The sequence below is a fragment of the Physeter macrocephalus genome, chromosome 11 (genome assembly GCF_002837175.3).
Source record: "Physeter macrocephalus isolate SW-GA chromosome 11, ASM283717v5, whole genome shotgun sequence".
NCBI lineage: Eukaryota > Metazoa > Chordata > Mammalia > Artiodactyla > Physeteridae > Physeter > Physeter macrocephalus.
The window spans coordinates 11,425,717-11,446,833 of record NC_041224.1 but is presented as its reverse complement, the minus strand read 5'-3'; the positions used below and the strand labels follow the sequence as shown (position 1 = coordinate 11,446,833).

The 21,117-nt window shown below is 37.4% G+C and overlaps 1 protein-coding gene across 4 annotated transcripts in view; it reads right to left on the bottom strand.

The window, feature by feature from the left end:
• Window positions 1–4,236: 4,236 nt before the first annotated feature.
• The window catches only part of MINDY3 (MINDY lysine 48 deubiquitinase 3), a 95,400-nt gene continuing 78,519 nt past the window's right edge, over window positions 4,237–21,117 (bottom strand). For 2 of the 4 annotated variants that reach the window (XM_007109657.3, XM_007109658.4), the window contains 4 exons: window positions 14,133–14,205; window positions 11,404–11,491; window positions 8,727–8,798; window positions 4,237–5,189 (listed from right to left, as the gene is read on the bottom strand). In XM_007109657.3, coding sequence (XP_007109719.1) covers window positions 5,040–5,189; window positions 8,727–8,798; window positions 11,404–11,491; window positions 14,133–14,205 — 383 coding nt within the window. In that variant the 3' untranslated portion in view covers window positions 4,237–5,039. Of the gene's footprint in view, window positions 5,190–6,757; window positions 6,893–8,726; window positions 8,799–11,403; window positions 11,492–14,132; window positions 14,206–21,117 lie in introns of those variants that run through there. The other 2 variants (XR_447887.4, XM_028494916.2) reach the window with 2 other exon arrangements.

Here is a 21,117-nt window from a genome sequence, read left to right as displayed (position 1 = left end):
TCTTTGCCTCCATTGTTTTTCTGAGGTCCTGGATCATCTTCACTATCATTATTCTGAATTCTTTTTCTGGAAGGTTGCCTATCTCCACTTCATTTAGTTGTTTTTCTGGGGTTTTATCTTGTTCCTTCATCTGGTACGTAGCCCTCTGCCTTTTCATCTTGTCTGTCTTTCTGTGAATGTGGTTTTTGTTCCACAGGCTGCATGACTGTAGGTCTTCTTGCTTCTGCTCTCATGTCTGATGTTTGAGTTCTCTTTTCTTTGGTGAGTCTAGCCAAATGTTGTCAATTTTGTGTATCTTCAAAAACTAGCTTAGTTTCAATGATCTTTTGTCTTTTTAGTCCAATTTATTTCTGCTTGATCTGTTATTTCCTTCCTTCCACAAACTTGGGATTCATTTGTTTTTTGTGTCTTCGAGGTGTAAAGTTAGGTCATTTATTTAAGATCTTGTTTCTTTACATAGGCATTTATCAGTATGCACTTCCGTCTTAGAACTGCTTCTGGTGTCCCATAAGTTTTTGTATGTTGTATTTCCATTTTCACTTGTCTTTATTTTTGATTTCTCTTTTGTATTCTTCTTTGACCCATTGGTTGTTCAGTAGCATGCTGTTTAATATCCACATATTTGTGAATTTTCCAGTTTTCTTCTTGTAATTGATTTCTAGTTTCATACCACTGTGGTCAGAAACAATGTTCGATGTGATTTCAGTCTTCTTAAATTTGTTAAGATTTGTTTTGTGGCCTAACATCATATATCCTGGGAAGTGTTTCATGTTAGCTTGAGAAAAATGTGTATCCTGTTGCTTTTGGATGGAATGTTCTGTATATGTTAAGTCCATCTGGTCTAACATGCCGTTTAAGTCCAATGTTTCCTTTTTGACTTTATGTCTGGATGTTGTATCCATTTATGAAAGTGGATTATTAAAGTTCCCTACTGTTGTTATACTGATGTCTACTTCTCCCTTTAGGGCTGTTAATATTTGCTTTATATATTTAGGTGCGCCTATGCTGTGTGTAATTTACACGTTATATCCTCTTGTTGGATTGACTTATCATTTTATAATTATCTTTTGTCTCTTACAGTCTTTGTCTGGAAGTCAGTTTTACCTCATTAACGTTTAGTTACTCCGGGCTTTTTTTTTGTTTTCCATTTGTGCAGAATATCATTTTACATCCCTTCACTTTTGAGTGTGTCCCTACAACTGAAGTGAGTCTGTTGCAGGCAGTATATAAATGGGTCTTGTTTTTTGTTTGTTTTTAAACCTATTCAGCCATGATATGTATTCTGATTGGAGAACTTAGTCCATTTACATTTTAGGTAATTATTGATAGGTATGTACTTACTGCCATTTTGTTAATTGTTTTCTGGCTGTTTTGTAATTCCTCGTTTTTTTTTTCTTCTTTTGATCTCTTCATTTGTGTTTTGATGATCTTCTGTAGTGATATGCCTAGATTCCTTTATCTTTTGTGTATCTATCTGAGGTTTTTGCTTTGTTGTTACCATGAGGTTTAAGTTTGTAACAGTCTCTTTTAAGATAATAACAACTTAAGTTTGAATGTACTCTAACTCCAGTCTTTTTAATATCTGGAGAATTTAAAGCAACGTTTCCCTTTTCTTTTTCGGTGTTAATAATTTATTTCTCATTTTGTTCTTGATCAGTTTTGTTAGGTGTTTCTATCCTTTTTTTATTAGTCCCCCACCCCACCCCACCCCACCCTGGCCAGAGAACTTCTGGTGTTACTGACGTTTTTCGTATTACATATCTGCTTTCTATTTCATGGGTTTCTCGTTTTATCTTTTATTCTTACAATTCAGTGGGTTTTAGTATATTCTGTTGTGTAACCATCACCACTATATTCTAGAACATTCCTATCACCCCAAAAGAAACCCCTATACATTGGCAGTCATTTCCCAATTTGGTTCCTCCACTCTGTCCCCATTCTAGGCTCTTGTGACTGCTAATCCCTTTTCTGTCTCTATGGTTTGCCTATTCTGGACATTTCACATAAATGGAATCATAATGTGTGGTCTTTTGCAACAGGCTTCTTTCTCCTTAGCGTGTGTTCCAACTTCATCCGTGTGGTTGCACATATCAGTAATTCTTAATTTTCAAATAATTTTTCATTGTATGTATATACTACATTTATTTATCCAGCCATTGGTTAATGGACATTTAGGTCGTTTCCATTTTTGGCTAGGATGAATAACACTACTATAAATATTTAAAGGAAAACTTGTGTGTGTATATGTTTTGCTTCTCTTGGGTGTATACCTAGGAGTGGAAATGCTGGGTCATATGCTCACCCTTGATTTAACTTTCTGAAGAACTGCACTACTGCTTTTCTAAAGTGACTTGACTATTTTATATCCCCACCAACAATGTAAGATTTCCATTTCCTCCACATCTTTGCCAACACTCGTTACTCTCTGGCTTTCTGATTTCAGACATCCTAGGGTAGGTGAAGTGGTATCTCATGGTTTTTACTTTAATTTCCCTAATGACTAATTTTGTTAAGCATGTGTTCGTGTGTTTACTGGCCATTTGTATATCATCTTTGGAGATATCTCTTCAAATCATTTGCCCATTTAAAAATGTTTTTAATTTATGCGTTATATAAGATTTCTTTATATATTCTGGATACAAATTCCTTATGAGGTATGGTTTTCAAGTATTTTCTCCCATTCTCTGGGTTGTCATCTCACCTTCTTGATGGTGTCCTTTGATACACAAAGATTTTAATTTTGATGACGTTCAGTTCATCTTTACTGCTGCTGCTGTGTTTTTGGTATTCTGAGAAACCATCGTCTAACCCATTGTGATGAGGATTGTTTTTGCTTTTACAGTTTTAGCTCTTACAATTAGATCTCTGATCATTTTAAGTTAACTTTTACACATGGTGCGTAAAGTCCAAATTTGTTGTTTTGTATGTCAGTATCTCTTTTTATCTCATTATTTACTTTACTTTCATTTTCTTGTTTTTGAGATGAAAGCTTAGCTTTCTAATTTCCAAACTTTCTATTTTTCTACTGTATTTATTTAAAGTTATACATTTCCCTTTAAGCCTTGCTTTATTTACATTCCACAATTTTTACTGTGTACTGTTTTCATTATCATTCAGTAAAAAATATGTTCTAATTCCCACTGCAATTCCACTTTGACCCTTGGGTTATTCAGAAGTGTGCTGCTTAATTTCCAGACTTTTGGGGATTTTCTAAGTTTGTTTTATGGTCCAGCATATAGTCTGTTTTGGTTAAGTGTCCCACTTGGACGTGAAAAGAAAATGTATCTGCAGTTGTTTGTTTGATGTTGTGTTTGACAGTTGTCAGTTAGATCAAGCTCAGGTCCCAGTCATGTCAGTCATGTGAGTTAAGAAACCTACAGTTTCCCCGCTGGGCCTCCAGATTGAGAGGCAGATGAGCCCTGCCCACTGTATTCTGTTCAAACTCCTGAGCCACAGGCTTTGTAAAATGATTATGTTGTGGAATTTGGGGATGGTTTGTTATGAAGCAACTGTAAGGAGAAATGACTCTATTGTAGGCTCAATGTTTGAGAAGAATCTATGCTTTTTCATAATCCTTATGGAATTTAGGACCAGAGTTAGAGATTAATTCTAGTATAATGTGTTTTACAGCCATTTGGTAACAGGCAAGATATACCAAAAATACATTTTACAGCTGTAATAGTAGCTAGTATCACACTCCTGAACACAGTGCTACCAAAAGTTGTTGTTATATATAAAATTTTGTGGTACTTTTTTCCTATGCTAAAATCTAATTATTGTAATTGTTAATGTCTATAAAAATATAAATAAAACCCCCAAGAGACTTATAGAGGAAATACATATTCAACTATACTGTTGAAGGTAAAGTTCAGTTCTGAAATTCGTAAGAGGATATCTTGTTGGCTTCTCAAGTGAAGGAACGAAAGAAAGTATTTTCTGGCTATTCACATTTCAGATTGCTGGGCGACAAACCTATCAACATATCCTAAATCTCTCAGAAATGAACAGGATGGGGCTTCTGCAACTTTGTCCACTGGTGCTGCCCGTCAGGTTCTGGTGCTCCTGGCTGTCTGAGTTACAGAGGTCCTAGGTAAGCATAAGGTGTGGTCTCCCTTTTGAGGGGTCGTGTGCGTCCAGTAGGCGTCTGTTCTATGCTGTGCTCTCAGGGTTATTGGGCAGAATCAATCATTTAGAAGTATTTATTTGGAGCCATGAATGTGAAAAATCAAGGACATGGTTGAAGAAAAAAAAGTGTTTATTTAGGCCATCCACTAGGATCATAATAAATAATGCACTATACTAATGTAATAACAGATGTTCTCATGCATTTATCACATTTAAAATATACAAGAAAGCTGGCTTACAGGGCTGTTGGGACAAATTTGGAAAAGTGTATTTGGCAATACAGTGAAAGCTGACAGTCTTAAGACTATCAATCAGATTCTCTTTCCTCTATATGTCTGTGAATAAATGGTAATGTTCCCTTATAGCTTCTACTTTTTATAAACATGCCAGAGCTAAGCCAATTGTCAAAGATCCAGGTTGACAATTTGTTATTTATCAATCAGTGTTTCTAATGGAAACCAGATTTTAAAAAATAACAAAGATAAACTCTTTTGCATTTCAGTGTGGAGGCTGATATACTGCATGCCAGAATCACTTAAACAATAAACTGTGCCTGAATGAAATAAAAGCCCAAAGTAGAAGTTTATAAATAGTAACTTTGATACTCAATATAAAATGTTATAATATGATGTTTGATAAATGACCAAATTATCTGACTGCAACAGTGATAAACTTTGATTACAGCTTAGTTTTGCTAGTAAATTTCACATAAAGAGTTTAAATAGGGTAACCTTCAACTTAAAGCTTTAAAACAAATAATTCAAACATGTCTTAAACACTTTAAAAGGTGTTTTCAATTGTTATTTACAGTTAATCAAGGATACCAGTGTATAGCTTAATTGAGCCAATCGCCAGTCTTTCATCCCTCTTTCAACATCTGCTATTACAATCTTCCTTATAAATACTTCGGCAAATCAGTTTAGTGAAGGAGACCGATCTGTGGTCCAGAGTAATTCAATGTATGGCCATTTGGTTTGGAGACAGCGTTTAATAGGAGTGTCATCTGTCTGTAGCATGGGATCTTCAAAACCCATAACAACTGCGGTTCCTTCCACATACATTACCTGTTGAACAAAATAAAGCCACCAAGGTCCGTCAATCAATATTCTTAGCAAAGTCTTGTGAGGGATACAGAACTTTTCATAGGCTAGCAAACGGGGCACTGTGTACTGTTTCATATGGAACTTTATATCTAATTTTATTTTGATAGAAATTATAAGCTAGAATATCTGCTTCCTGATTAATGTGAAAATAAATCTGGAAATGAGATGGCAGTTTTAACTACTAGCTGAATTTAGATTGTAAGATCATGATTTATAAGAAGTGTATGCAAAGCCCAAGAACATACTATTTCTGATAAAAGAAAACTCATTCTTCCAATAATATATACCCCTTGAATAAATTTACAATTTTCTTTATAGAACAACATTTGCATAGTTCCTATTGCCTTAATATGGAGGCACTCAGCTGTATATTCTGAGAAGGACTTTATTTTCTACTTTCAATTTAAATGTTGAATTTCCAGAGCTGCAAGCAAACTGGATGTTTGTCAATGAAATTTTCTATTATTGTATTAAATACTTCTCAAATGCTGTTCATGAATGTACTTTGTTCTGCATGAAAAATCATGGAGCAAAAAAATTAAAGGGGATGTCAGGTCAGAAAGAAAAATATATGTAATGGCAATGACTGACTGACTATTAAAAACATAGATACACTGGCAGGTGGATATCAGAAAAGTTTCATTCTGATTTCTTGAAGCAACCTTTAGAAGTCATCTGTGAAGTAACATACTAACTAAAGCCCTAGCTCATTCTAAGCGCCCACTGTATACATTAAAGCATTCAGTCATGAATTTTGCTTTGTACCAAGATAAATTCTAATTGCACAATTTAAAAGGAACAGATACAGATGACTGCCCTCTTCCAAAGTATGTGTAATGATTTTTACACTCAGTGGCTGATACAAGATTGTAATTACGTTCTTCCAAGCTAAAAACTATTTGACCAAGGAGCCAAGAGAAACAACTTGATTCACCTTAAGTTGGAGTCTCCTTAAAAAAACATGGGAATATCTTCTATTACTAGGTCAGATAATTTGGTTTCATAAATCTCCTTTTTAGGAGGCTCTAAAGACATACTTTAATGTGAAACAAACACTTTTACTTTTTTGGTTGCTGTATTACTTTCTAGTTTTGATGGAATAAATTTAATTATAAATATTATTTTAAGTCATGCTTTTCAGCTCTCCAAAGCAAAACTTTTTTCTGAAAAATTGTCCACGAAGAATATCCCTTGCTCCTGGTGTTAGAGCAGACCTGCTTGGGTGGAGTACCCCAACCTACCTGTGTGGCCTCCCTGGCTTGTGCCCCCTGGTGGATCACATTCCCTTCCGCTTGGCCAGCCTTCTCCTGTTGTTTGTCTCCTCAAGATATTTTGAATAGTACCTTACTCTGTGGTCTACCAGATTTCTAGCTCCTGAGTAACTTTATGTTATCCCTCTGCAACTTAATGGCATACGTGCTTCGTGTTAAGAGTGCTTACGTACTACTGTCATGTCAATAGTTCATCTTTGATTTCTGACCTCTGTTAGTATGTCAGACGCTTGTCGTGAGCACGTCTTGAAAACTTACTATATACAGGTAGCGTGGTCAAGCAGACCAAGGACACGGCTGGGAATCAGGAACTCAGTTCCAACCCCTGCTCTGCCAATGACTTGCTGTGTGACCCTGGGTGAGTCACTTATCTCCCTGTCTCAGAGGCCTCATCTGTAAAATACGGATAATATTTGACTGAGCTACCTTGCAGGGATTGTGTAGGCAAGTAGTGACTATAAAGTACCTTCTATCACAAGGCTACATAAAACTTCAAAATCTAGAGGAAGCACTCATTTACACATATTAGAACAGAGCATACAAGTTTGCTTATTGACAAGTTATATTTTGCTATAGATATCAGTAAATCATTTTACTATGAAAAAGATCTTCAAACCTAAGGTAATAAAAGTTCTCATTTATATTGTTATGAAAATAGAAGTAAATTTTAGTCGCAGGTTTAGATTTGCTACTGAAATTATGCATCTAGTATACATTATGATCTATTTTCTCTAGCCATCCTCAATTTAGATACATCTGAAACCAGCATGGGTATTTCAAATTAAAAAGGCATGTTAGCCACCAAATGTAAAATAGCTAGTGGAAAGCGGCCGCATAGCACAGGGAGATCAGCTCGGTGCTTTGTGACCACCGAGAGGGGTGGGATAGGGAGGGAGATGCAAGGAGGAGGAGATAGATATAGGGATAATACGTATACGTATAGCTGATTCACTTTGTTATACAGCAGCAACTAACACAACACTGTAAAGCAATTATACTCTAATAAAGACGTTAATCGTTTAAGGTGTTAAAAATGGAACCACTTGCTTCAGGACGATGGGGCCAGTTGCTGGCACTGGAAGAAGGCACCCCTACCACCGTATTTCAAGAGACTGGAGGCCATTCAGGAGGGAGGTAAAATAGGGGCTCAGCACCAACTGTCTCTATGGTACCTTCCAACTCAAAAGCCAGTGGGAGCTCCCCCCAGTTGTGAGGAGTGAGTCTGTTGACGCTGCCGGGAATGGCGCCCCCCCCCCCACCCCTGGAACATAGCCTACTCAATTATCACACTTTCTTTCATCATTTGTTCAAGTCTTCCTTTACTCCCTTAGTACAGTTTTACAGTTTATTATTTTATTTGTATAAATACTTGGTTTTTTGTTTGGTTTCTGAGATTTAAAAGTTATAGTAAAATAAAGGAATAACTTAAATTTCCATATTCCCACACAAAAAAGGGCATGTTAGGCTTTATTCCTTCTCATATTAGCTATATATACTGTGACTGTTGCATAAATGCAACCACAGGAGCTATATCTTAGATGTAGACAAAGCTCATTAATCAAAGCAGGTGAACTGGCAAGACCAAAGTTTTGATTTGAAGCAGGTGAGTATATCTGGACGTGAAGCACCGATGTGCCTTTGTCCATGGAGCAAAGCACAGTGGGTGAGCCGCGGGCTCTGAGGGGGACGCCCTCGGCTCCCGTCCCAGCTCTGCCGTTTCCCGGCTGCCTGACCGCGGCAAGCTGCTTACCTCTCCCATGCATCAGTTTCCTCCACTGTAAAAGGGGGATATACAGGCAATACTTACTTCATGGGATGGTGTTAAACTTCAGATAAACAAAGTGCTGAAGACCATTCCAGGTAAATGCTCAATAAATGCTAGGTGTTATGGATATTAACTTAAATCCTTTAAAAATCAAAAATCTCACTCTTACCCCTTCTTTCTCCATGTAAATGGATCAGTAACTTCCAGCACACTAAACTTGATTTAGTACTATCTGCAACACCCAAGGGTAACGACATGTACGTAGATGGAGTTATTACCTTGTCCCAGTGAAACTACTCCAAAATTCCAGTGAAGATCTCACTGAGTCCAGGTCTAGAATGTGCTCTGATAGTAAAGAGACTCCTAGAATAATCTCCTTCCTTAGGTGGCAAGTTATGGGAATCAAACACTCTTATATATACACCTGTATTTTATCAAGCCAGGTGAAGACAAATATCATACCTTTTCATTGTAATTTGACTGCTTCAGTCCATTGTAGTGGTAGACAGTAAAAGACTCTGGACCACTGGAACCCTGTTATAAACAAAGAACAATTAAAACTTTAAATCTTTATATCAGGCAATTTCTAATTAGCAAAATTGAAAGTAAAATGGAAGTTTCTTAATTCCACATCCTTTGATGATGGGATCATCTGACAAAGCAAGATACTTAGACTTATGCAGTTATAACCACCATAAAACCTAAAAGCTGAAACTTGCTTCTGGGGAAGACTGGAAATTGGGGGAGTGCTGATTTTTATTATAAGCTCTTCTACAGTTTATATTTTTAAATATGTGCATGTATTACTGTAATTTTTTTTTAAAAAGGACACGGTTCTAAAATGCAAAAAAATTTCCTAAAACGTATCTCTGCTTTTTTTCTGCTTATAATTTGTTCCTCCCAATAAATACAGAAAAGCAGTGATACCACTTTCACTCAGATTACAAACATATGCACCAATACTTCCAGTTCGGTCCATAGTATCAAATTGGGAGTTTCCATCCCCACAAATATCGTCTGAATATTGTGAACTTTAACTGTGAAAAGGAAACATAGTGCTTAGAGACTTAAACAACATTCAAGAGAGAAAGGAAACTGAATAAATCATTACACTAACTAACTAACTTCCAGAGAAAGTGATCAAGTCCTTCCCACTGTTCTAACTTCGGTTCTCAGTTCGCTAAAGCTCAAGTTCACCTCTCTGAACGTAGGCTCGACGGCCGCCAATAGGCGAGCGGGCCCTGCAGGTGCCGGACTCCCAGTGATTCCCTTTAGTGCCTACGCTGGGTCTCCCCGTGCCCAGCCCCCTTAAGAATCTTCCCGGCCGTATCTGATTGATTGTGACAAAAGTTGGGCCAGCGTCCCTCCTTGGAATTGTTTCCAGTTGGAACCAAGAGAAGCAGCTCCTTTCCAACGAGAAGGGATAAGGTGGGGACGAGACTCCTTCCAGCCCCAGAGGCTCCTGGCCCCACCTTCCAGGAGCTGCTTCCTCTGTCCTTCTGTGGCTCTGAGCTACTCCTCCCAAATCCTATCTTTCCGGCCCACGTCAGGCAGTTCAGGCTGGGATTTAAAGCAACCAAGAATCCTAAACTACAGGACCTAACCTACCCTTCCAGTCTTATCTCCAACCACTCACCTTCCTGAATTCTGTCTGAGACAAGCATATTCCTCATCTTCCCACGAAGAGAGCTTTGGTTGTTGGCTCTTTGCACATTTGTGATTTTTTTTAAACTCTTTTCTCATTTTTCAAGATCTGGTTCAAATCTTACTTTGTAAAGTTTGCCTCAAATACACTATTTGGGTTCCTTATTACTTTGGGATCTTTCTAACAATTGTCTCAATTTGTGAATCATATACTACTTTGCATTATCTCTTCAGTTGTTATTTTGAAAGACTGTTTACATTTTTAACTCTTTTCAACTCTTCATGTCTAAAATCTAAGCTCATAATTTTTTGTATCCCCTTCAAATGCTTTACAAAACAAAAACCTAGAATTTATTCAGTCTTAATTGTATACATGAGTCAGTGCAATTTAGTCACTTAAGACAATGTGGCTGTTGATTTTCAGAGTTAGTTAATATACTTACAAAATAAATATTTTACTACAATTGAATACAGTTTATATCTCCAGTTCTAGTAACTAACAACTGATGTAAAATAAACAGCATCAAAAGGTAGTGTAAAACAGTGGTGAAAGTACTTTGTCTCTTTGCGTAGATAACCTACACTGGATCCTGAATTGGCCTCGTGCTAGCAGTATGACGTTAAACCATTTTCTTAAGTTCTCGAATCCTCTTGTTTCCTCACCAGCAAAATGGGGGGAAAATAACCCTAATTCATAAGGCGCAGGGTGCCTGGGCACCTAGTACATGCTTATTAATAAGTGGTAGCTGCGCCTGCTAGTCTTACCAAAAACCACGCTGGGATCTGATGAAATGATCACAATACACCCGGCCAAATAACTTGGGTGAGTGGTAAGACCCTGCGCTCAGATAGGAAGACCAGCCAGGTGTAGGCTCTAGAATTAGCCAATGACACAGACGCAACTTGAGCATACTGAGACGGGTATAGATCCTGTTGACTCAGCTCCTGTCACAGCCAGTGGAAGGCATGTCCCCGCATGAAGCAGCACGGCTCCACTCCAGTAAAAGGCTTTCCTTTTACTCAAGTAAAAGCCTCCTCGAACTTAGGAGCGCTGGTAGCAGTTCTCACTAAGGCTCCTTTACCTTCTTTGCTAGTATTTAGAAAGTTCTAAAAAGATACATACCAATCAATTAACAGCAGTTACCCAAGAGAAGGAAAACAGGGGCGGGAGTGGTTTAAGAGAATCTTTCTCTTTTGACTCCACAAACTTCTGAATTTGAATCTTCCTTTAGAAAAACAACATCAATGTGTCTATATTATGTACTCTCTTCCACCACCCCTGTCCCCCGATCAAAGTTTTGCGTTGCTGTATTGGAACACACAACTCTTCTTCTATCCTCTCCGTTGGGAAAGTATTTACATGATGATAGTGCTTTATTAGTCTAATACCTGCACGTTAGAACATTTTTAACTAGTAGGAAAAAATGCTGAAACAATCATAAGATGATCCTCCCAATAGAACAAAACAATAAATATATTTCTTCAGCTATGTTACCTGATCAGGAAAAAATTCTTGAAGAAATGGACCCAATAATATGATTCCTAATCCTTCTGGATCTAATTTATTCTTCATGAGATTTATACTATGGGGAGAGAAAAAAGAAAAACAGTGGATACCAATGGGAAAAAAAGCTTATTTTTCTTCTTTCATGATGAAATTACTAGTACTGTAACACATCCGACTGCCAAAAATCCTGACAGCTGTTCTTTTTAGACCCTTAATGACAAATACACAGGATGACATCTAATTTGCCAAAACTTGGTTATTTTTAAACCAGAGTAATCTGTTACTATTTAGAATTTAAATTATGATGATGACTTTGGAATATTGTTCCTTATTCGGTCAAGTAACTTAAAAACCCAGGCTTGTAAAAACAGGCTTTTAACCTCCCAAAGGCACATTCTCTTTGCTTCATAGCTATGCCTGAATTTAACTATCAAAAGAGGCATTTAACTTAAAATAAACTTTTTTTTTTTTTAAGCCCAAAGAGAAAAAGAAACAGCATCAAAAGCAGTGGTACATCAGATAATCAAAAACATCTCCTAAAAAGCTTACTTTCAAGAACCAAATGAGGTGGAGGCTTAAAATTCTTAGTGTAAACTGAAGGTTAAAAACGGTAAGTAATTCTCAAAGAGCTGAAGCGTAGGTGTAACGATCAGGTGTAGCCGAGGCTGCTGAAAGGTGTTATGTGTGACTAGAAAGAAGGCGGAGAAAAGTGGACTGCAGTTTGAAGAGGGTTTTAAAAATGAAAATGGTCTTTTCAGAAAATTTTCATTCTCCATGTTATCTTTCAAACTATAAATGTCAGGTTAAATACAACTTACGATACAGTTGACCCTTGAATAACATGGGTTTGAACTGCACAGGTCCACGTATACGTGGATTTTTTTCAATAAATACATACACCATAAATAAATTCTCTTCCTTATGATTTTCCTAATAACACTTTCTTTTCTTTAGCTTACTTTAAGAATACAGTAATATAATACATATAACATACATTACTGGTAAGGCTTCCAGTCAACAGTAGGCTATTAGTAGTTAAGTTTTGGGGGAGTCAAAAGTTACACACGGATTTTCATCCGCGCGGGGGTCAGTGCCCCTAACCCCTGTGTTGTTCAAGGGTCAACCGTACAACATGCAAAGGATATGACACTTTAATGGGTCTGAGTAATGCCAGGAGGTTATGACATGAAACAGAGAAAGGCAAGGTCATATTATATTTAATATAATTTATTAGTCCTTGATAAGGCCCTGTTAGTTTATGGGCCATCACATATTATAAATGTGACTAGACCAAAGGACCGAATAAATAACTCAGTGCAATCTTTCAGCTACTTCTAGAAAAACAATTTGACTTTACTGTGCTAACTTTAAAATTCAGGGTATGTTATGTATTCTGATGAAACAAGGAAAAGTAAGTAGATGACGTCTAGGCATCTACGTAAGAATCTGAAACAAACAAAACCAACTTTGCCTTTTTTCCTCCTTCCCATCTTAAGAACTGTTAGTAACCAAAATTACCTCAGTTCAATTCCCTTTGGCATATTAGAGCAATGTAAACAAGGTCTCCACTTGGAAATCAGTTGAGAAGAAATATGGTAGTTACTATTATACCATTTATTGGACTAGTTCAACTGTCTCTGAATTTCTCCTCTTTTAAGCTGGAATCAACAATTATGTCTACTAAGTAAGGGTAACATCACAGCGCTAGGTACTGACATTGAGACATTGAATCAGATGTGATTAGTTTGCAAATGTTTATATGTATTTCATACTTTCGAAGAAAACACACCCTAACTATTCAAAAACAGAACAGGCTCAAGTTCTAAAATCTGTGTACCAATATGTTTTATGCTGCTTTTGCTGAATCCTTTCCTTAAATGTTTGTAAGCTAAAGTTTGTTCATTGTCAGATACATTTTCAGAAGGGGGAAAAAACAAAACAAAACAACAACTGTGCAGAAAAAGGAAACGTTAGTGTAGATCAAATGTGATTTTAAAATCACCTATATTTGATCAATATATTATATATTTGATTACCATATTTGATCAAAAGATCTATCCACTTGTCTCTCTGGTTAAGTGGATAGATCTTATCTCTCACTTAACCAGAGAGATATTTTCCCATGGATAATCAAGATCCCAAATTTACGGAAGAAGTTATAGATGTAACAATGTACATTATTAACGAAGACAACAACTGATGTTAATGTTAGGCGATACTGCAAATTATATTCTGTAACATACTGGGGCCACTTACAAAGGTTTCAGATCATTTAGAATGTTCAGGGTCTTTAAGACTGAATGTCAGAGGCCTGCTGGTTATTTAAGCAGGATGACTATAGCAATATAGACATCCTACGTAACTGTCACTACTTTCGCTGAAGGTACTAAAGACATGCACAAAATTTCAAAATATGGAAAAGGTTTCACAGCGAGAAAAAACATTTAATACGGAGAAAGGCATTTATATTTTTAGGACCCTTTTTTAAAAACTAGACCGTCAGTGCAGAGTGGGAAAGGAAGCTCATTTTAAGTAAGTCAAGTCTCTGCTATAATACTGATTGGTCTGACTGCTTCCTAAATCGTTGCTTAATATAAAGTGCTATGCTTCATATATGCGTAAACGCTGATTTTTTAAAAAGAGGCAATAACGTGTGTATAATGTTCTACATTTAACAGAATCAGAGTTGGTTAACTAATACTTCGTATGTAGCTTACTATTCAGGATCTGAAACAAGGTCCAATGCTTTCATCACATCTTCTAAAAGTGAATCAGGTATGAATCCATTATCTGGAAAAGAATTACAGAAACAATTTGGATTAAGTTTACTTCAAGAAATGCTATTATTGCTGCTCAGACAGACTCCAGCGAAGAATCACGTAAGAGGGATACAAAGAATTAAGAAACAGCATATTAAGTTTATTTTGGGCACAGTATTATTATTAGGTACTCTCTTAGTTTTCTTGGGCACATAGGCAAAGATTTATTTTCAAGGTTAGTTTTCTAATACAAAAATGAACCACATGACTTCTCCCTGAGAACTCCAAGGAAACCTGAAAGCCAAATTACTTCTTAAACAGGCTTACCAAATTAAATGATCCAAGTTTTTTTCTACTTAAGTTTTTAACAGTTATCCAATGAAAATAAACCTTTACCAGTAAATTTTTTGTCACAATGTTATTTTAGCTTCTTGCAAGAATGTTGATGATCCACTGTTACTTAGATCTGACAATATACGATCAAGAAAAGACATCTCTCGACTTAAAATCAACAGACCTGATTTAATAGGGAAAAAAATTCAAAGTTGGAATGCAGAGTAGAGTCAAATGTTGATGCAGAGTAGTTTATGGAAAATATTCCTTTTCTTGGGCTCGATGAGGAAACAGCATTGGTAAATGGCCCAAACTCAGATGATGCAATAGGACGTGACACACAAAAAAAGCTTGTAGGGCAGTTTGAAATCACAGTACTTATAAACAAGTGACTTGTTGATTCCCTTAAATGTACAATGCCTGACTTCCTCTACCCATTTATTCTTTCCTGAAGACTGTCTCAGCTTTAAATCAACTTCCAACACAATAACCTTTTCAGGGATTAGGATAATTAAGGAAAAAAAAAAACAAAAAAAATCTTGTCCTGGAGGACAAGATGTCCAAAAGCCCTGCTTCTATAATCAAACTATAAAATAAAGCGTAGTTGCTGTTTCTGCACATAGTGTGTACTCTATCACCAAGGAAATAAAGAAGTTATGATTTTTTAAAGTCTTTTCTTAAACCTCATAAGCACATGCTTACCCATGTGAAGACAGATGACTGGTCTTGACTAAAAGGCTAAGAATCATTTAGGATAATTAAAAATTATCCTAAATATACTTTTAGAAAGTGAACATGTAGAATAATTCCAGTTTGTCAAGTTACCAATAATTGAAGCTATAGAGAATAAAAAAACTTGTTTGAAGGCACCTGTGAAAAATAGTCAAGCTTTGTAAGCCTAAGTTTGATGAGTCTGAAAGGTAGAAAATTACTCATTTTGCTTAGTTAGGTCACAGCTAAAAGCTTAGCATTTCCAAATGTAAAACAGGCTTTATCTGGCTACTGGCAGCAAGGAACAGTTATCTGGATAGGTTTCTATGTTTATGGGCTATCATGTGTTATCCACTTGACAGAAGCAGTGTGTATTACAATATCCTTCTGAAGCACTGAATGGCAGGCAGCCTTATCTCTTCTTACTGTAACCCGAGACGCAGCTCCCATCCCCAGAAAGGGCTAATGGGCTGTATACAGACACAAACAACAACTAGGAAAACAACACAATGACCTCCTTAACTCAAACCTGATTAACCTCAAGCTTCAACATCCCAACACATTTTTAAGGGGCCTAAGAGATTTACAACTTGTAAACACGGACATTCTGGAGTAGAGCACTGACTACACCAAGCCAGTGACTCTAGTTTTTGTACATACAGTATTTTATAACTGGAGACTGCAGAATCATTTTTTTCAATAGCTCAAGGACTTTTAATACACCCAAGATTAGAAGAGGAGATTTGGAATTACTTACCTTTTTAAAACACTGATTTTGAAATTACTTTATTCTTTAATAATCATACCTGTCAAGACAAATTCTTTAGAAAAAGCAGCCTTAAGTCTAAGCAGATCGAAACTCACGCCACCTAGTATTTATTTAGTCAGCTGGTTCCTCAGGGAATATGGAACCAGAGACACAGTGATAAGAAGCCCTCAATAGCAACAGCAGAGGAAAGCTGAGCGCACGACGTGTTGATGGCTCAAGCCGACCTAAGAAGCACCAAAGGAAAAAGTAGAACTTGAATGCATCGGTAATTTAACCACATGAATATAAAACGGACTTGTACAGGCTTTCAAGCTCAGAAGAATGGGGAGGATGGGCGGGGCGGGGGGGACAAGGGGGCACTGCCCGCGGTTGTGACGGTACGCAGCTGCGGTGTCAATATTCACATACAGTTAAATTGTGTTTAAGACATTTGAAGAGGAGGAAAAAAGCTGTTCGTTTATAAATTTAAAAAAGAGGGTTTTTTTTGTTTCTTTAAAACCCAGCAAACAGATGGCAAGAAGCGCCCAGCTCCTAGAGCTCGGGAAGAGGAACTCTGCGCACAGCAGCACTGGGTAGGGGCGCAAGGGTGAGCTGGCAATTTGCCGGGTAGCGGGGGCCGGTTCAGAGTGGTGACGAGGTCGAGCTGGCCTCGAAGGAGAAGGAAGGACCCAGCATGATTCCCGTGTGGAAAGACGGGGGGAGCTTGGCAGGCCTCCGCGCAGAGGCACCAGCTGAAGGGAGAGCTAGCAGGAGAGAGCAGGTGTCAGGAGGCCACAGCGGGACAAGATACAGCGTGAGAGGAGATGGGGACCGTAACGTTTTCAAACCCCTGTAGGTGAGAAAGAGTACAGTTTCTTAGGAACAGAGGAGACAATCAAGATCAAGTTGAGGAGAATTTAAATGCTGTTGGTTTTAGTAAAAAAATTCACAAATTATTTTATTTTTACTCGATGTTGTATCATACTTTACCTAGCTATTATTATTGACGCTTTAATAACACATCCCTACAATTTAATAGGACTCTTAGTGAAAAAAAGTATGTGGCTTTTGCCCGGAGGCAAGGTTAGGGCGTTTTCATAGTTGCGCTTGCCCCTGGCCTCCTGGCTTGTGTCTCCTCCCTGCTGCTTTGCGCCTCTGGCCCCATAAACGGAGGCCATGGACAGCAGGGAGGCCATGACCCGGGGGCCGAGCACGGTGCTTGACACAAGTAGCTGCTCAATAACATTTGTTACATTCAATTATTCAAGCTAATCCTAACTTCAGATTTAAACAAACTGCTCTGTTCAGGCACCACGGTTCAACCAAAAACAGCTTTGTGAATTGTACCTATGAAGTTTACAAAGAAAGGAGTAGCTGCTTTATGGCCTGTCCTGCAGAACCACTTCTATTATGTGATGGGAAAGTTGCCAAACCAACCAAACATGGCGCACAGGATACAAAAAAACTATGGCTGGGGCAGCAGGAAACAGTGATGAGAACGGTACAGCAAGGTGAATGGCAGTGACAGAAGGGACGCAAAGGTAGAGAGAAGACAACGTGATTTAAAAGGAAGAGAAAAGACAGAATTAAACAAAAGGCAACTTCTAGATAATGTCTAAGGATGGGTGTATACTAAACTATCTACAAGTAAAATTATTCTTAAAGATTAAAAAAAGTACCACACTGAAATCATTCAGACAAAAGATGCTATCAATATATTTTAGCAACCTAAAAAGGATACAAGGGCTCTTTAAAATCAAAATATATATATCCCTTGTCCAAACAGGGTTGATGAAGTCTACAACGGGGCAGGGTGAAGAAAGAGAAAAAGAGGGAGAGAGAGAGAGAAGAAAACAAAACAAACCCCATTACGGGCGATGCTAAAAATTTCAAATACCACCTGTGTAGAATTCAGTTCTTTGGAGATTACTGAATAAGCTCTATGCTACACAGTTTGGGATTTTTTTCTTTTTTAAACAACAGTATGGTCAACGTACTGAGTACCCGAATAATGATGTAAAGTAGATACAAAGGCCGTCTTACAGCTGAGGAAACCGAGGTCAAGGAACCTGCCCAACATCACACAGCTGAGTTTACAGAGGTGGGATTTAAATCCAGGTTGTCTGATACCCACTGGAATGCTTTTAGCGTTTTAGAAAGCCATTTTCTCATACCTGGAGGCACTCCAAAATTCCTCTCTTGTCCAGTATCTTTGATCACATTGATCAATTTACCTGTCCCTACTCTTTTATTGTTGTTTTTGAAAATTACTATAAAACATGTATCTGAATACAAACCAAATATCCAAACTTTCCCCCACAAAAGAGATGTAAAAAACAAAATGAAACAGAACAAAAACAATGCCACCCCCCAACCCAAATCCCCAGGAAACAAAACTATGGACTTTCTCTAAAGCCCATATGTAACACTTTATACAGGTCCAGTACCTGATTCTCTTTAGGATCTGAGCACACACACTAGTGTTCATTTCCATTTCTGAATTTGGGATTCTTCATTAAAGGGACCACGTAATCAGAGATGGTATGTCAAGGTCCTGCTTGAAATTAAAATTCTGGAAGTATTACAAAGAAGAAACAGCTAAAAATATATTTTTGAACTTACTTTATATGTATGCTTGGCATCAAAATAATTACTGAGCTCCTAAGATCCTAAAGACTCTGAAGTAGAGACTCAGTGGGAATGACAGTCAATATCATACCCTTATTCCAATAAATTAAAAATAGTTAAAAGTAGACAAAGAGGTTAAAACACAGCTCTTTATGACCTCAGCCTTTTAAAAAGGTACTGGTAGTGGAGAGAGGAGGAAAGATTGCTTGACCTTCTGGAAGAACACCTCGAATCTGGTCTCAGTTCTCACAACTAGGCACGCAGCTCTGAAGAAGTGACCTAAACCCTCACAAGGTTGGTTTCTCTTAAGAACAAAATGGTGCTGGTCATCCCTGCTTATCTCCTAGGTTTATGGTAAGGTTTTAATGAGACCATGCAGGTAAACTTTATAAACTGTGATGTTTCATGCAAAGGCCAGCCATCATGATTATTACTATTTGTAGACAGGTCCTCAGTTACTAATGGTCTTTTGAAACATAAACCTGATTTATAAGTCACCTGTTTAGAACACTGAAAATACAGTCTCACGGAGGCAATGCTGTAAATGGCGATTAGCCTGCAAGTGCATTTAATTCATACTATGCCTAAAGCAGGCGCTAAATAACAGTGCTGATTACAGGTCTACCTACCTGATAGGCACATGCAGACACCAGGAGTGGGAGCGAGGGTGAGGTGGGGAGAGTGAGACAGATACAAAAGTACTCACGGGTACCAGAACTTGAACTCTCTTTTCTTTAGCTTCCCTCTAGGTCAGTTTTTCTACAAATATTCTAAAGAGGGTGACAAAGGGCAGCTGTCGCCACACCAGCCTCTGCTAAACGGAAGCTGGAACTACCCAGAAACTTGTAAGTATTGTTGATATAGTAAGTGTTCTGAGAAAGCCAGATCTGTTCGGATCTTGAAATAAAAGTGTGCTATGTTGGGGGAAGGACGGATCAAATCAGTAAATTAGCTGATTAGTTTGTGACTAAAAATGAAGAATTTTCTATTTTTAATCTTTCAGCTTCCTGGAGTGGATTGTCTATAGCTAAACCATAAACAGTGATATTCAAATGAGAAAGTGGAGTTTATTTTCTCCATAAGTCATAGACAGAAAGAGATAGCTTTTCTAAGATGACCGAACAAGTTTTGTTTGCTTCTTAACAATTCAGATTATAGTCCTGCTAAGGTGTCACACATAAAACTATATAGACGAAAACTAATTTATTTAATCAGTAATTTTCTCTGTCTAGTAAAAACACAGCAAATTTATTTTCATATGTATTTCTCAGGATTCAATTCTGAAAAATGGCCACTGGTCATAAATTATGTTTTAATATTGCCAATAAGATAGTCTAATTTTCCTTGTAACTTAATAGACAAAATGGAGCCTGCTACCTCATTAATGATTTTAAAAAATTGAAATTGCAAAAAGCAAACAAATCTACTACTTGTGACTACAAGATACTAAAGCTTAGTTTTAGTATCTTTGTATTCCTGACCGAGTTGTTTCAAACTGGCCTTCTAGATAACATCAGGCTCTTCAAGTCCACGTCTCCTATGGCTGTGAACACTCCTTCTTGCTCTGAAGGTGTTTCTCTATGCCTTTGTTCCTTCACAGTTATTATCTCCTAAGATATTCTGATACTCTCCTTGTACGTTTCCTTTCTCAAGAAACTCATTCACTTCCAACTTCAATTTCAGTTCTAAAATTCTCACTCTTTAAAGAAACTAATGCAGAGGGATCCAAAAAGGCAGATTACAGAAAAGCCATACGTTTCGTTTGAGAAGGGTCTGTAGCGGTTACACTGGGGTAAGAGTATGCTTGATATCTTGGACAATCATTTCAAATCAAAATTAAGCAGCACTACATAAAGACCTGACTGGAAACTCCGGAAAGATACCCAGTTTATCCATGCCATCTCACATACTTCATCCTGTAATGTATTCCACTCTAGAAGGAATCCTCCTCTCATACAATAATTATTATCAATATGGGTAGAAACGTCACCTAACGTATCTTGAAACAGAGCAGGCATTTACATATGTATGTGTATACCACTTGGGGTGAGAGATGGCAGGGGAAAAAAACCAAATACTTTAAATAAATCCTTAAGAGGAGGGTATGCCACAGGAACTCACTTGACTCATTCTCTGAAATATGTTTCTTTAAAATATAAATCCAAGCCTGGACCGTTAATTTCCTTGATTATTCCAATAACCACTTGCCTCTAAGCATCACTTCTCTTCAGTAGATGCTACATCATTATTTTTCTTGCGTCCTGTCTTTCCATTCAAGTCAAACACTTTGCTGGCTATTCCTTGTATGTAAATTTCCATCTCCTACCTCGTGTTCATAGATATCACTTTCTCTTCTTTGTGCTTCCATTTGCCAACGTGATCGCACCTCCCCAGGTCTTCATGATAGCTCTCTAGCTAATCTCGGCTCACTTTGATCACATTTCTTTTAATCTTATCTTATTTATATCAATCTTATTTTCATTTTAACTTGCTACAGTTTCCAAAAACTGTACTTGATTAAGT